General features: G+C 31.0%; 1 protein-coding gene across 1 annotated transcript; it reads right to left on the bottom strand.

The window, feature by feature from the left end:
- Positions 1-300: 300 nt before the first annotated feature.
- Positions 301-1,722, bottom strand: LOC149569451 (peamaclein-like). Its single transcript, XM_089822153.1, has 3 exons — positions 1,470-1,722; positions 1,107-1,182; positions 301-873 (listed from the first exon to the last, which is right to left on the bottom strand). Exons 1-3 carry the CDS (start codon positions 1,533-1,535, stop codon positions 689-691), a joined length of 327 nt encoding a protein of 108 aa, XP_089678279.1. The 5' UTR covers positions 1,536-1,722; the 3' UTR covers positions 301-688.
- Positions 1,723-18,183: the final 16,461 nt, after the last annotated feature.

Here is an 18,183-nt window from a genome sequence, read left to right as displayed (position 1 = left end):
CCAAACTTCATTTAATGATATACAATGTTAATCATATATAATTAAATTTTTTTCCATAAAATAAAAAAAATCAAATAAACACAGAGAACCAACACAAGGAACGTGCAACTAAAAGCAGTGCCATTTTGAGAACGTATACCCCGTGAATCTTTTCCTGCTTTTATGATAAACGTGCAACTATTAAAGCATCTAAAGATCATAATTTAGAGCCATAATTAAACAAGTGCTCTTCACCAAAACGACTAACTTGAAAACTAATAAAAAACATCTTAGTCACCTTAACTCTTTGTAAAGAATAAATAAGAAAACCAAGCTCGACAGTCGTACTGCACGAACACTTCCCATTCTTCATTTGTTCCACAACATAGATTCCAGGCCAAAACACTACACTGATTTCCACCCTGCTCTATATGCCAGTCTATCTAAACACTAATATTGACTACTACACACTGACACACCAGAAGAAACCAATATATACTTAATGACGCATAACTACTATTTAGTGACAGACAATAAAGACGACGACAGATCTTGCCACATAATCTCTGTTAAATGACAGATCACAACTACGACTGACGCACAGTAAAGATGGCAGAGATCGAAATTTATTATACCTAAAAACCCTAAGCTCCCTTTAGATATGACCACTGCCTAACCAAACCAGCCGAAAACGAGTGCAACGCTAGTCTCAAGGGCACTTGGAACCGCCCTTTGAGTTCTTTCTGTCTCTGTAACAGGGGCACTCATCCTTGTTTCCGTACTGACCGCTTGGAACGCATTTGCACAACATACAGCAATCGTTGCAGTAATTCAAACACCGATCTTGATGAGCTTGAACCTTTTGGCACCTCACCTGGCACTTATTGCCGCACTCTGCAAAGAAAATATCGCCATTACGGGCACTTCCTTCGAAACATAAAATCCTAAAACAAAATATGAATCCACTGAACAATACAATTAATCATGACCTCAGGTCGATCCATTAAACCCTACACAATTTATTTCCTGTTTGATCCATTAAGACCCTAAAAAGCTTATTTTCCTGTTTGATCCGTTAAACCCTAAAATAAAGCCATATGGAAACAGAAGCAGATGGCAAAATCTACCTTTCTTTGTCATAATCGGGGCAGGAGCTGGTGCGTGCGGCGCTGCAGCAACATCAACTGCCGCACTTGAAGCAACCTAAATACAAACACAGATGATAATCGTCAGTTTTGCCAAACAAATCTCTAAAAATGTGTTACTTAGAGACAGCCTATATGTAGAAACGAACGACAATCGTTAGTTTTGCAGCGACTTAGACAGCCTAAGTACAAAATCAGGTGAAAATAGTTAGTTTTGCAACATCATTTGCAACACTACAAGCGGACTAATTTCCAAAAAAGTGAATAAACGTTAGTTTTGAAAAGAAAGAAGAGCAAATACAGAGACGAACAGACTGTGACAAAACAAGCAAAAACAGTGTATACCTGCAGTGAAACGGCAAATAAAAGCACAAGTAGTATGCACGCAAACAGAATCTTCTTCGTCTCCATGATAATAAGAAAAGACCGGGCCTTCGCCTGACGTCTCTAGCCTGATTATCTCTCCTATCTCCCTTAGCTTTAGAGTTGGGTTTTTGCAGATTTATAGGGTTTTTGAGGGGTTCTGGTTGCAGGGAACCCCAGATTGCTTTAAATGCATATTGTAAACGGATTTACAGAAGTAGGGAACCATTTGGCTGCCTTTCCAGATTTTGATGAGTTGTCTGCTGCAGGGTCTGACAAATTAATTAATTAAAAAATAATTTCGAGCTCGGTGGCGTGTTAAATGTGTCGTCGCGCTGTAAAACGAGATCACTCGATCGATCGCCACCTAATTGGGAATCGATGTAAACATTTAGCTTTTAAACAAATATTTGACAATTGATTGGTCGAGCAGTCTACCGACTTCTCTGTTATTGAAAAAATTATAACAAATTACGATTCGAGCGTAGAATATTTAAATATGTGAAATATTTAATGTGTGGACGCTCTATATGTATTTCAACGTACCTCTTTATTTGAGCTATTTAATGAACATCATTTATAAAACTAACGTCTCATGTACGATAAAGAAATTAAGTACGTAAAGTATGAGCTACGGTGCAACTTAAATGCATCATTATTCAACGAGAGTTCTTTGAGAGCTGGAGTCCTTGCCTCTAGGGAAACAAATTGGACCTAATATTTCATGATTTTGAAAAAAGAAGTTATAAATTTTAGCAAATTTATTTTAGATTTTTAGTTAATATTTTAAATTTTAATTTTATAGAATAATGTGGCAACTACCTATTGTTTAAAAATATACAACATAATGTAATGTATTGTACAATTGCGAGATTTGAATGAATAGAGTTTTAACTAAGAAATTTTAAATTTTTAAAATTTTATTACATAAGTTAAATTTCGAGATTAATTGTTTTTAATTTTTTTAATTGATATATAGTAAAGTTTATATATAAAGCAATACAATTCTTAATAGCAATAATATATTTTAATAAAAAATCAAATTTAGTAATTATTGATTTATATAAAATCAATTTTTAAAATAATATGAAATATATTAACATTTTTAAATACTATATTCAAAACTAAAAATTGTGATATTAATATTGATAAGACATTATTTTTGTTGTGAAAGATAAAAACATGATTTTTTATTAATAAATCTAATCAACTTATGACAAATATTTAAAAGATAAAGTTTTAATTATTTTATGACTCTAATAAACTTGTGACAAATATACAAAAGATAAAGTTGTAATTAATAATAAAGTTGTCACAAATATGTAAAAGATAGAGTGCAATTAATGAATTCGTTAATGCATGTTAGAAAATATTGTATTTTTTGAAATGGAAAAATAAAATAAACCCCACCAAAAATGGAATGGACCAATTAGTAAAAGGTAATAAATCAACATAAATTAATTTTAAAATAGAAAGTTTGTTGAACTTTAAGAATAACTTTAGAAATAGAGTAATTGTTGTCAAAAATTAATAGGGAGGGGGGGTAAACAAAAACATTAGTACCCTACCTATAAATAGGCAGGGACTAATAAAAAATATTAAAGATTTCTATTATTTAATGGATTATGTGCCCACTTCCATTCTCGAGATTATAATTGTTATATTAGGTGAAAAACTAATCTCCCAAGAACACCTGCATGCATAACCCTGTCACATGGATGAAGCAAAGAACAGAGGCAAGGAAAAATCAAGGAGGCCAAAAAGCCAGATCCATCTTATGGACATGCAAAGAGCAATATCTCATATAATCCAATAAGTGAATGTTTAAAATACAAAGAGGTGAATCTTTATAAAGGAATCATGAAACCCGAAAAGGGAAACTAAAGCCTAAAAAAGCTAGGGTTGCACAATATAATTAATAAAATATTAATTATATGCACCTACAAGATAGCTTAAGAAAACTAGAGTAATAGGCAACTTAATTAATTAAATCAAAGTGATTTAATTAATAAGTTAGAACAAATAATTACTCTAACACCCCCCCTTAAGCGAAGCTTGGGAGGAAGCTAACCTAGCACAGCTATGAAAGAGAATTGGGTCCCGGCAACAAGGCCAGATCAGGTACCCAATCACAACAAAATCTCTATAAAGAGGAGAAATAGAGAAAACCACATGGGAAAAACCCTACTCCAAAAAGAGATAGAAAAGAATGTTCCAGAAGAAGGAACAAAGAGATCAGAAGAGAATCATTGAAGCATGATGAACCGCAAAACTCTGTCAAAATGCTGATCTGTAGAACCTCCATGGAAATAGAAGGCACGAACCATCAACCAAAGGAACCTCCATGGAAATAGAAGGCACGAACCATCAACCAAAGGAACATAGAACAACAATATAACCTCCCCTTAAGGCAGGTGAGGTGACAGGCAGCTGAAAAGATGGACCAAGAATCTCCTACAACACAGGAGCCAAACACATCGAGAGTGAGGTACAAAACACCAATAAAGGCACATGTCATCGACACTACATAAGGAATTAGAGAAAGAGGGCCTATAAGCAGCAAACAACTATCCCCCCCATGGCACTTTATAAAATAGTGCGAGTACAACGAATCACAATGATGAAAAGGATCCTGAAACGCAAGAGTGGCACTTTATCTTAGTGCGTTGCATAAAAATGCTTACAATGAATATCAACAATGATCAGAAAAGACAAAGGCTGAAACAACAGAAGGTAGAGCCCAAAACGAAGCAACTGAAGCAACAAAATCGATCTCCGGACCTGAAACAATCAAGATATCCACCAGAATGCTAAAACACAAAAGAATGAATAGGATGTGCCTAGAACAAAATCTGGAACAACAACCAGCATCACTGGAAAGAGCATAGAAAGAGCTTTCCATTGATATAAAGAAGTCCAGAATCGAAGATCGGAAGCTCAAGATACGCCTCCCGGAGTGCAAAAATAGAACATCCGGCTTTGACTGCCAAAACAGGCAACCAAACTGCATCAAAACCTAAAAACACTGGTACTAGAATCTCCATCTTGGAACTAGCTTTCCAGCGCATTTTTAGGATTGAAAAAATACGTCTGTATGCTCAAGTTATGGAGAAAAAACCTCCAGGGCCTTTGAAAATGCAAAAAATTATTATTTTTTAATAAAAAAAATAATAAAAAAACAAAAAACCTCCACCACCACCGCACCGTCGGCGGAGCGGAGGCCGGGTGGTGGGAGGGCGGAGCGGAGGCTACCACGGGCGGGGCTGCGGCAGGGCCGCGGTGGGAACCGCTGGCGGAGCCGCTGCGGGCCGCTGGCGGACCGCCAACAGTTGCCGCCAATGGTGACCGCTAGCGGCTCTGCTGCGGTTTCTTAACCACGGCGGCTTAAAACAGCCGCAACTAAAATTTTTTTGCATTTTTTTTGATTTTTGCCTCGTACTGCGTGCAGGGGGCCGTACAGCCCTGTCGGACAAATTTTTTTTGCCTCCCAGACCAACGGTGTCCAAAATGGACAAATTTTATATGGATTCTGACTGCAAATGGCCTTCCGGATCCAATGGAAGTATCCGTTTGAGCCCAAAGTGCCCCCAAAAAATTTTAAGTTGTCTGTACGACCTCTCACTGCTCCGAAAAAATGCAGCTTCTGAAATGCTTCAACAAACCACGAACAGAGAGCAACAAGCTTGCTCTGATACCATGTTAGATTAGGTGAAAAACTAATCTCCCAAGAACACCTGCATGCATAACCCTGTCACATGGATGAAGCAAAGAACAGAGGCAAGGAAAAATCAAGGAGGCCAAAAAGCCAGATCCATCTTATGGACATGCAAAGAGCAATATTTCATATAATCCAATAAGTGAATGTTTAAAATACAAAGAGGTGAATCTTTATAAAGGAATCATGAAACCCGAAAAGGGAAACTAAAGCCTAAAAAAGCTAGGGTTGCACAATATAATTAATAAAATATTAATTATATGCACCTACAAGATAGCTTAAGAAAACTAGAGTAATAGGCAACTTAATTAATTAAATCAAAGTGATTTAATTAATAAGTTAGAACAAATAATTACTCTAACAATAATGACACCTGGCTTCATGACATTAAAATACTACCAATAGGTACGTCGTAAATATTTTTACTACAAAGTTTAGTAATTTTATAATTCAATCTAATTTATAAAATAAAATTAATTCAAACTTCAATATATTACAATTTCAAAATTCTTGTTTGGTGATTTTAATTCAATCTTCAATGTATTACAATTTTAAAAATCTTGTTTGACTCTACAGTGAAGTACTTTTTTATTTACAAATCTAAATTAAAAATTATTACATAAAATGAAATTGTATGTGTTAGAACTATTGTTTCATTAAGTTTCATAATAATTGCATTGGATGGAAATTTTAAAGTGATGCCATGCTTTGTCATTCACAATCATATTATTAGTCTCTGCATATCTAGGTAGAGTACTTATGTTTTCATTTACTTCCCCCCCCCCCACCTGTTTATTTTTGTGCAGATTTTAATGCAAAAGACTAAGGTTTCGAAAACAAGAATTTAATAAATCAAATATGATAAGCTTTTTCTTAATTTTTGATTGATTGAACCAAATTTCCTAAGGGTTTATGTCCATTTTTGTAAATAGTAAAATTGACAAAAATATTGAATGCCATGTCAATGGTCTGCAAAGTAAAGGAGACAAGCAAATGGCAGCCATCAGACAAGCAGATGGCAGCCATCGGACAACAACAACGTTGTGGGTAGAAGTGCAGAGTACGGCAGGTGAGCAAGTGCATCTCGCCTCTATAATTTAGAGAACATCAATAATGAACATCACAATTAATGTACAATTTTTTTAAGACAAAACAAGACACCATTATCTTAAAGTATCAACTATGAGTTGTCGCAATAATCATAATATTAAGTAGAGAAGCTAATGTAGTTAGTGTATTAATTTGGATCTAAAGTATCGTTAAAAACTTGAGATAATAGAATTTAAAAACTAATTTGTTGAGTATATATCATCATTTTAAAGAATTTTTAGTTTTGAAAATAGTTTTTAAAAATGTTAATATATTTTAAATGTTTTTAAAAATTACTTTTATAGAAATCAATAGTTTTTAAAAATTAGTTTTATATAAATCAATGATCATTGTAAATTATTAAATTTTATTTTTTATTAAAATATATTATTGCTATTAATAGTTGTATTGCTTATATATATATATAGAGTTCAATATATATTAATAAAATTTTGTAATAAAAATTAATTTATAAATTCTAACTTATGTAATAAAATTCTAAAAATCTTAAATTTCTTGGTTTAAAATCTATTAGTACAAATGTTGTGATTTTACAATGCATTACATTAAGTTCTATATTTTTAAATAATGGCTACTCGCTACATTATCTTATATTATTTAAAAATAATAATTTTCAATGTTATTATTAAATTATACTTAAATCATTAAAATTTGTATTACAAATTGAAATGTAATTGTAAAAAAATGTGTAGCTCAAATTTAAAAAATAATCTTCTTTCAAAAAAATGTAAACAATTTGAACTATAACTATATCTCTATAAAAATGATACTTATTCTACAAAGTCTAATTTTATATTTTCTTTACAACTATTAATTTTATTTATTAAATATTTATTATTTCATTACATATTGAAAATTTTGTCATATTTGCTAATAGTGGCATGTTGTGATGGTTAAGTTGTTGTTATCCTTGCCATCAAGGTTCAAATCTCATGGGGATGAGGTCCCCCGTTTGTGGCCTTACCGGTTCATAGCTCCAGGTCAAAGCGTTTAACCCTCTTTAAAAAAAAAAATAATAATTTGTCATATTTAAAATAATTTTTAATATCCATGTTCCATTATTTTGCCACAATATCATTATTATTTTACTATCAAAATTTTACTATAAAAATTATATAGATAAATACATTAAAATGGTTACCTATTGAATCTATAAATTCAAACATTTACTCATCTAAAAAATAATATAAAATCTTTTTCATTAAAAAAGAATGTTATAATTTTTTATACTTACTAGTAAATTAATTTTTAACTAAAAAAAATATTTGAAATTATTGCTCCTCAAATATTTGAACCAATTATTCACTTCTCATTTATTTAACATTTGTATTATTTCTCTTCTACTTTAAACTAATTACACATTTAGTATTTAACAAACATTAAAATAATTTTTCACCTTGATGTTTTGACAATAGGTAGGGACTCTTGCTCGACTAGAGCTCTTGTTGTTTGTTGTAATCTACAGTCATATTTTGTATAACCAATTTTTAAATTACTATGCAAAAGTTAAATATTAAAAATATTATTTCTAATTCCTTTTAGAATATTAAATGTGATATATCAAATAAGAAAATTACTCCTTTTATATAAAAACAAAAATCTACCTATTCTTAATGAAAACATCCTTAAATGTCGTGTTTTTAAGTAGAAGAAACAAGAATACTAGGTATCTAATCAATTTCCTTAGGTCTCGTTTGGTTGCTGGAATATGAGTGGAATAGGAAAAGGAAATTAGCATATGTTTTATATTCGCTGTTTGGTAAGCTCAATTGGAATTGGGAATAAGAATACATATTCCAATTTTGCCCCTAAAATGAGCATATGTCTATGCCAAAAAAATCAGTTATTGGAATAGACCATTTCCATTCCCATTCTGATTTTCCATTATTATTATTATTATTATTATTATTTATTTATTTTTAAAAAAAAATATTTATTTATTCTTTTTTTTGAATTAAAATAATAATAAAAAATAAAAAAGTTTTTTCAAAAAAAAAAATTTGTTTTTTTTTTTTTTAAAATTTTTTTATAACATTTAAAAAAATTATATCTATTTGTTTAAAAAAATGAAAATGAATTAACCAAAAAAATAATAAATTAAAAAAAAAATTAGGGGAAATATTTTTTAAAGTACAAAACTTAACCTTATTCCTATTCCATTTTTGTACAACCAAACAATGGATTAACATATTCCCAGTCGAATTCCAAGTGCACCAAACACGATTGGAATTGCCCTTTTCTATTCCCATTCCCCATTTCCATTCCCATTCCATTTTTCTATTCTAATTCTCTATTCCTATGCCAACAACCAAACGGGGCCTTACAGTATAGCTTACAAAATAAAGGGACGGACTAATCTCCATCCAAAATGCACTAAAGACAAAACAAAGTCAAACTTCTTTTTTTTCAAGATTCACAAAAATGTATTGATTTTTTAAAAAAAAAAATTATTAGTTTTTACTACAAACCATGTAGATCATGAAGATCAAATGCTGAAATTTTTAGAAAAATTCATGATGTTCAGTAAAAGAAACAATAAAAATACCACTAGGAAGATATCTACCTTTTTAAATACAAGTCTTCTTCTTTAGTTCATAGATTGGGAAATAAAATTTTGAATAAATTAAATGTTTAAAATTTAAAATAATTGTAAATTATATAATTTAAAATATTAAAGAGAAATCCTCTCTAAAATATCATTGCACATGACATAAAAAAAAAATTTTAAAATCTTTTTTTTTATTATAGGTAATTGATGAAAGCCTAGGTTAATTATTATTCATTTATTATTATATTTGTGTGAGTCTCAAGTAGATTCAAACATTTTTTTCTTATAATTAAATATAACAAAAAGAATATAATTTATTAAATCTAATTATTCAATGTATTTAATTACCTTCCATATGTACCATGAAACAAAACTACTAAAACCCTAACTACCCATCCAACAACCATGCACTATACAATTGTTTTCTCATCTTATTTGTGGTTGTGCTCCATTATGACTATCATATTAGTGGAATTTATGCAATCCACATTTTGGAATATGTATATTGTTATTATATTATATTATATGAGATTAGTGCAACAAGTAGACTTTGATTAGAGGAAATGACCTAGTACTAAGTCACTAGAGCTAACTTCGTGCACCTAAAGTTCCTAATCTGTATGTCAAATTTTGCCAATTTTATTGGTGAACCCCTATGGGCTGAATGAAGAGCTTAAAGCTAATCTTTCAGTTTTTGGCATTTATAGAGCTCTCTCTAGAACTCATAGAATGCAAGGTGGAATAAAAGTGTCATTTTAAAACATTCACCCAAAACCTTCCACTAAGACCCCAACAGCAACTCACCCACAAAATAGTACTTTTTGCACAAATAAACAAAAAAACAATGAAGAAAACTAAAAAGTTCACAACTATTAGTACATGCATGATTGGCTATTAAAAAAAAGTGTGATAATTTTTTGGGGTCTTTTATGAACGGTAATTAGGAAGGAAAGGTAGTGGTAGATGTGGCAGTACAATACAAACATATTCTCCCTAAGAAGGAAATTCTCTTTCACTTACTTTTATAACAGAAAAATTTTCACAATTTTTTTAGTGAAGATGTAAAGTTTCTTGAAAACAAGGACTCTGTGGGAGCTAAAGTCCCTGCCTATTGTCTAATGTTAAAGATGTTGTTGATATTTTGCCCAAGACTTGATTAATATTGTGTGGGTTTACATACTTTGTATTTGATCTCGATGAACATTTGGGAAAATATTAACTGTGCATGCTTTGTTTTGTGCTTAGTCAACCATAGAACTCCTAATCAATAATGAAGTGTGCTCCATCAAATACCTTGCTATTTCCACACACGATTCATGATTTGATATTGAAATCGATTGTGAGTTTTCCAACTTCAACTACCAGCAGTAATAGGATTAGAGAGATTAATGACTTGACAGGTTCATAATACTGTTAACTGCATCAATGACAGCATACGTATTTAATAGAGCTTACATATTTAACAGAGCTTCTTCAAAATAATGTTTGGCACCACCTTCGATAGTGTCATGTGTCTTGGAGAGTCCTAGCTGCAATTTTTGTTCAACAATGCATATGCTTTGTTAGGGATGGCTTTGCCAACCAGGTCACGAGTCTTGATCTGCATGGTATGGCAAACAGAAAATCCATTATCATTCACAATCTTTTTAAACCTCCATGTAAAATGTTTGGGTAACAATACTAAAACTTTTTTGTTGCATTCACATTTGTGATTGTGGATGTAAAATATGTAAATAGAAATCATTTTATTAGATTTAATGTTTGTTAAATGGAACTTGTAGAATATGTTTGCCTAGTGGTTTACAAGTTATTTACAAAAAATGGGGGCAGATCAAAGGCATAAAGCACAATGACATAAATTTCTATTATATTGATGATGCAATATTTATGGTGTTTTATGTGGTTGAATAATAATGCTAAGATACTTGGACAAATATTTAAATGGATCTTTAATTACTTGAAATATATAAGAGTTTTGTCTTAACATACAAGACCTTGACACACAAGTTAAAAAAAAATTGAACTCAAATTAAAACATACTAGAAAAGTTAACAAGAATCCAACTTCAAATACAAATTTTGAAAACTAATATATATATATATATATATAGATAGATATATATATATTATATGATATAATTAATAAAAAAAAATTAGCAGTTCAATAAAAAAAATATAATATCATATAATTAATATTTCTATTGAGACTTACCTCAATAGGATTCACTCTCCACAAGATTTCAATGATTAGCTTTAGCAATAGCCTTAATTTAATTTTAAATATTAAATCTATTTAAATTCATTATATATATATATATATATATATATATATATATATATATATATATATATATATATATATATATATATATATATATATATATATATATATATATATATATATATATATATATATATATATATATATATATATATATATATATATATATATATATATATATATATATATATATATATATATATATATATATATATATATATATATATATATATATATATATTATATGATATAATTAATAAAAAAAATATTAGCAGTTCAATAAAAAAAATATAATATCATATAATTAATATTTCTATTGAGACTTACCTCAATAGGATTCACTCTCCACAAGATTTCAATGATTAGCTTTAGCAATAGCCTTAATTTAATTTTAAATATTAAATCTATTTAAATTCATGATATATTGAGAATATATGACATAAATTTTGCGAACATCCATGATAAAGAGTATAAATTTTACTGAAATGAACCCTATTTGACTACTCTTCTTTCATCATAATAACGTATCTGTGAAATTTATTCTCCAACTGTTGAGGGAACATATTAACTTAAAGTTTACAAAAAAACAAAAATGTAAAGCAAGAAAAAAAATTCCCTCTTCTATATTGTTGGTAGTTGTTATTTTAGAAATTGAATAAAAAAGTATATAATATTATATAATTAACATTTGTTTTCTATTATAGAATTATTTGTTATTATGTGTTGTGACTACTTATTAAGTATTATTAGATATCAAAGTCAAGATGTATGGTCATGTCATATCTAGTTGTTATTATTTGTTATTATGTGTTGTGACTACTTTTTCTTACAAATGTGAATGGAAAAGCTTCTTTTATTCACAAATTTAGAAACACCATGACAGATAACACTCATGAATTGTCTATTCATTATTATTATAGATGAGGACTTTTTCATTTTATAATATAATACAATATGGCAGACCAATGAGGAGACATCATTCTGAACTTTGGCACAACATTGATTCATCACATCCCTTTGATGTCAAACAATTTTTAGCATAATAATCTATGCCTAAATCTACTCTAAAACATGAAACAACTCAAAAAAGACTGATTAAGACTGGTTAACAATGCTTATGAAGGGAGTAGCACCAATGCCTAATGCCACAAGCAGCAGGACATCATATTTTTTGTAGTCTTGTGTGGGAGCACCACACAGTCCATCTATCAACAATCTTGGGAATCTGTGTACATTCACATATTGTAAGGTCATGATCTTCTTTGATAATTGTTGCAAAAATGTTTGTATATTAGTTTTTGTGAACTAGTCACATAGGTGGATTTGAAAAACATGGAGAAAATTGTTTACCTTGGATTGTTTTCTCCTTGCATTAAATTAGTTTTCAGTAGACCACTCTTGCCACCGATAGGAGGCTCACAAACTTGTTTGTAGAGAATGCATAATCTGATTCAGATTAAGTGTCTATAAAATCCAAGTAGTTGATGCAGGAAAGGAATTTGTAAGTAAAAATGAATTTTTCCAAATTAGAAAAGATAAGAAGAAATTGCTTGATTTTTTATACCTCTGAGAAAATATTTTTCAGTGTTCTAGTCCAGTTACACAAGGTTTGAATATGCACACTCAAATAATTGTCTCCTGGAGCTGATGTAATTGAGAAGGGATGTTTGCTAAGCTATCTTTTTAGCAACAAGTTAACAAACAATTATACTATTTCTTAATGAGTATAAATGAGGTATAAAATTACCATTTAGATTGTGATATTGGAGGGTAGTTGATGGACATATATTGCCCACTTTTTTACTTGAAACCTTGAGATTTTGACATTTGTAGAGCCAACACATTGCCTGGATAAATGGCTATCTGTACACAGTGTTTAAGTATTAGTAACACAGATTTTCAAATTTTAAAAAACTTACATAGATGAAAAAGATGATCAAGCAATAATGATACCTTGATCATTTTAACAGATTTCTTTCCTTATCTGAATGCTCTCACTATTCATTCTGCACCATATACTAACAAAATTGCTACAGACTAATTGGAAAAAATAGTAAGTCAACATGAATTAATTTTAAAATAAATTAGAATTTTTTTTTTTCTAATGTTGTATAAATTAATAGGAGGTCTATTGAAAATTTCGTGCCTATAAAAGCAACCTGTCTCATTTCTTGCAATGTTTTCTTATCATAATTGAGCACTTCGCATTCTGTGCACAGTAATTGCTCAAACTCCCCAAAAATGCCTTGCAAACATGAAATTTCATGAATATCAACATACCTTGCATTAGAAGGGAAAACAGTGAAGAAAATACTAAAACTATAAGAACAATACCAGAACTGTTTAAGGCATTGTAGCCATGGCTTCCCATGACTAATAAATCTGGTTCAACCTTCTCTGCTTCATCACATATTAGATCTGTTGCATCCCCAACGCTAATTCTACCATCCACATGCACCTGAAAAACGCAAATGGAAAAATAGAAATAGATACAAGTTCATGCTGAAAATCAGATCTATTTGGTACTAACATAGTTAGTAGAATGGCAAGAATATAGCCTACAATTTTTCTAGTGCAAATGCGTTTGGCTATGTCCAATACATTTTTAGTGATTTTTTCTAAAAATTCTCCATGGACTACATACTAACTGCCTCTTTTGGGTATGCATATGTGTGGGCAATACATAATTGGGGATTTTCCTCAATGTTCTTTACAAGAACAAATGTACAAGTAGAAATTTAATGCATGATGAAATAATTCACAAGACATGGAACGAGCTTTTTGAAGTCTAAATATAGATAATTTCAGCATGCCATAATCTATTATGATCTTTATTACCCACAAGCTTCACAGATATAAAGGGTTCTATCTAAAGGGTGTCACTGTGTTAGAAAACTTGAAGAGTGAAAATGGGTTCTGTGCCCATTTATACAGATGGCTACTCTAATTAACATACTAAAATGCAAAACCTCATTACAAACAATGCATATGTAGATCATAATTGGAAAGTCAATATACATAGTCTTTGAATTCGGTGTGAAAAACGTGTTATGTATCAACTGTCATAAAACATCTGAACCTACAGGCTACAAATGGCAATGCAAATGATGTAAAAATAAATTAGCACTTTTTGGATTTCAAGTGAGAGATTAGTGGTTGTTATAATCAACCAGATCAGTGTCTTTCCAACATCTCCCTTAACTCTTCATCAACTTTGAAAAGTGCATTTTATTTTTTGTTCTGAATCATGTGTAATGATTGAAAGATTTTGAATTTTTCTCTTAGCAGTAATTAATCCCAAAAATTCAGATGAGATGAGATCAAAGAAACAGATACTAGGAGGAAATAATTTTTTCAAGAACAAATGTATAAGTAGAAATTTATGCACGGTGAAATAATTCACAAGACGTGGAACTAGCTTTTTGAAGTCTAAATATAGATAATTTCAGCATGCCATAATTTGTTATGATCTTTATTACCATAGGCTTCATAGATATAAAGGCTTCTATTCAAAGGGTGTCACTGTGTCAGAAAAAAAAACCTCATTACAAACAATGCATATGTAGATTATAATTGGAAAGTCAATATACATAGTCTTTGAATTTGGCATGAAAAACATTTTATCTACTAATTGTCATAAAACATCTGAACCTACAGGTTGCAAATTGGCATGCAAATTATGTAAAAATAAATTAGCACTTAATGTAGAAATGAATCTCCCGATTGAAATAAACCACAGAAGCAAACACTTTCATATTGAAGAATGTAATGCTATATTTGGAAGCAGAAGAACTTAAGAAAACATGAGAAAACATAAAACCATGACAAGCATATGAACTCGTTCGAGTATTCTAATTAGGGAAAAAGTGACTAAAGACGATATTTTTCTATAGATAGCAAAATTTTACACTTTATGTTTCTGACTGAAAGTTATTTGTGGATGCCTGAATACAGGAGAGCAAAATTTTGGACTACATGTTTTCGACTAAAAGTTATCTATGTATTGGACATTGTTCATCGAAGCTTATCTAAACAGGCCAAAAATTATATAATAGAAGTGAAATCTATCAAAAGTATTGTATTCAGCAGATCTGCAAGGTCTACACTAGATTCATTGTGGTTATGTATATTGAAGCCTTTGTACAACCAAAACTATTGACTGTAGTGTACAAGCCTTAATTGACCTGCAATACATTCCAAAATAGTTTTGTTTAGTTGGAAGGGGAATTAATATTTGGTAAAGCAAGAAGAAAAGAAAGACAAATTAATTCTAGCTTACGTTGGTGTTTTCTCCTATAATGGAGATGATGTTGTCATTCATTGTAATAGAAAAAGTCCCTTGTATTTCAAATGTTTGCAGCAGGTACACAACTGTTGAGAGGTTTTTTTTTGTAGGTGTCAAAGGGTATGTTTGCAAGCTGTGGCAAGCATTCTTGAAGAATTTTCCCTGTCATGGTACATTCAACAATGTTATTTTCAGTTTCTATGGTGTAGTGCAAGAAAGGTGCATGGGAAAAGTTTGTGACTTGGCCACATGAAAGACATTGGACAATTGTTCTGGCTAAGGATGGTGCCAAAGAAGCTAGCTGGTTGCATTTCATACATAGCAACTAGTATGGTTGCAGATAAGCATTTTTTGCCCAGAGGGTTTCGATGACCTAAGAGAATGAAAAAGATATTGATATCAAGTCAAAATGTCTTTTAGGTAGAATATAATTGCAGCATTTTTGGAGAAATGGTTACCTGGATAGTACAAGAGAGTATGTTTTGTAAAGCCTTTATTGTACTTTCATCATTTAGGTTGTCAATATATGTTGACGGTGTTGTTTTAATGATGTTTGTTCCTCTAGGGCCACCACGTACAACATTCTTTAGTAGGAGGAGTGGTGTTGTAGTAGAAAGCAGGATTTTTTGGACTGTTGTGAAAGCTTGGGCATGGAATTCAGGAATGGTAACCTGTAATTAAAATAAATGTGTCAGTCAGCAAAGGAAGCAGTTCTGTATATTGAAGGAAAATTTGAAAAAACTGCGGATGTAGAAATCAAATGAGAAGATTACAATGGATGTGTCCGATATAGATTCTCCATCTTTGATGTGGAGCTCATACTCTTTTGGTGTTTGTTTGTGAGCTGTGACTATAACACCTAACGTACCAATTGAATAGTTGTTAGGTGACTAAATTAGTTGACATATTCATGTGTCAGGCATTAGTTTCTGGTGGGTGCAGACTTGGTCAATTGTTTCAACAGATGTTTGTGCAGTCAACTGAATGCAATAGTTTGCGTCACCTCTTTCATATTGTGTCTTCTTCTTGAGAGAGAAGCCTTTTATGCGAACACTTGCACTAGGCAAAAGCTTTGTCATAAATCTGTCGATTAATTGGTTGGTTATGTTTACTGTTATAGTCATGTGACCATGACTATCAACAAGATCAACGTGCACTATAGGAGCCTTTGCTGGGCTTGTTGGATTCTTTGCATAGGTAGGACCATAAGTGACGAGGACATCACCTTCAAAAATAGTACCTATTTGCATTGCACAGATATCTGCAATGGTGGATACATTGTTTTCTTCTATGCTGATTTTGTAAATAGAAGAGTATTAGTCTAGGGTCTTCAATGATATGGTAACGAATCACATAGTTTGAAAAGAAGACAATTATTTATACCTTTTCCGTAGGTCTCTATCATGAGATTTTCTGTCATGTGTTGCAAGGTTTTGCTATCCATGTGAGGATATGAACAAAGTTCTATAAAATGTAAAAAGAAGAGTCAGTACAATAACTTAATATGTATATAAATTTAATGGATGCATGGAAGTGTACGTAATGTTGTGTATATTAGTGCAATACCTTTTACTGGGAGTTGAACTTTGTTGTTGCAACTTGTTTGTATCCATGCTGCTGTCAACTTCATGCGTGTTGATTTTCGGTGGATCCATTGAATATCTATTCATTAATTAAACTATAAAGTTATTATTGTCATTTGGTTGCAGTTATTTGGATTGCAGTGGCTCATTTTTTAGGGAAAGCAGTCCCAATTTGAATAATCCTTTTAAAAATGGATCACCATTGCCAAGGAAATATAATGCATGTAAATAGGCAATAAAGTCAAGATAATTTCCAAGACTAACATCTCTATTACTTATTGCAAGAAGCGTTGTTGGCATTAAACAGAACGTGTAGCTAGTTCATAAGGATTAGTTGTTGAATTGGCATTTGAAATCCTAACTAAAACTAAGCTAAATTCGCTAGTAGTTAAAAGTTTTAGAGCCATCTACAACCTTTCAATCGATTTTTTAATTTATTTTTCCTTCACTTTACTAGTAGGAAATGAGTACAAAAAATAGATAAAGTGGGTAAACAAAATTAAGTAATCGCTTCCTACATTTTGAGAATGACAAATCTAAGGGTTATCTATCATTCTTGTACTCTTCGTATGGAATGGAAGAATCTTTGCTAATTTGACTTAGAATGTAACCCGTGTCGATTTGGAATTGTGGTGAGAGGCTCAAACAAGGAAAAGTACGAAAGAAATCTAATTCATCTCCATTATTAATTCTTAAACTAGAGCGCTATCATTGAAGAATATTCTATATCATTATTGACAAATTTTGGGGTGTGTGCACTATTGGATTATTATTTATGCTTCTTTCTTTTGTATATGTATGAATTGCTGAAATGTGAAATCTATGAACCTCATTAGCCTACCATCAAATTACAGGTCTATTATGTTATGCATATCATTAGAGGAGCAATCAACATCATAAAGAGGGTGCAACAGAATAAAGGATTCCAAAGGGCAGTTTGTAACCTTGCACACAACATTCACAAGATTATTTCAGTGCCAAGGTCTGAGCACTGAGTCGTATGCTGCAGTCGGTATCCATAGCCAATACAATAGTTTGGGACATTTTTGGGCTTGCTAGAGGTGTTAGTTTAATGATCCTCATATAGGAAGCAATGCTGCAAATTAAACCAAAATTAAGATGTGACATGGGCTGATTTTAGGTGTATAGTGAATGTCATCACAACATATAGTGTT

The sequence above is a fragment of the Cupressus sempervirens genome, chromosome 3, assembly GCF_028749045.1.
Source record: "Cupressus sempervirens isolate cs-2001-9-10 chromosome 3, ASM2874904v1, whole genome shotgun sequence".
Lineage (NCBI taxonomy): Eukaryota > Viridiplantae > Streptophyta > Pinopsida > Cupressales > Cupressaceae > Cupressus > Cupressus sempervirens.
This window is presented reverse-complemented; position numbering and strand designations above follow the sequence as displayed.

Bases quoted from the DNA above. Each gene is read 5' to 3' on its own strand.
- LOC149569451 (XM_089822153.1), bottom strand. From the start codon at position 1,535: ATGGAGACGAAGAAGATTCTGTTTGCGTGCATACTACTTGTGCTTTTA. The intron at 1,183-1,469 runs GTATACACTGTT...GTTTGTATTTAG, and splicing joins TATTTGCCGTTTCACTGCAG to GTTGCTTCAAGTGCGGCAGT. The intron at 874-1,106 runs GTAGATTTTGCC...TTTTCTTTGCAG, and splicing joins CCCGATTATGACAAAGAAAG to AGTGCGGCAATAAGTGCCAG.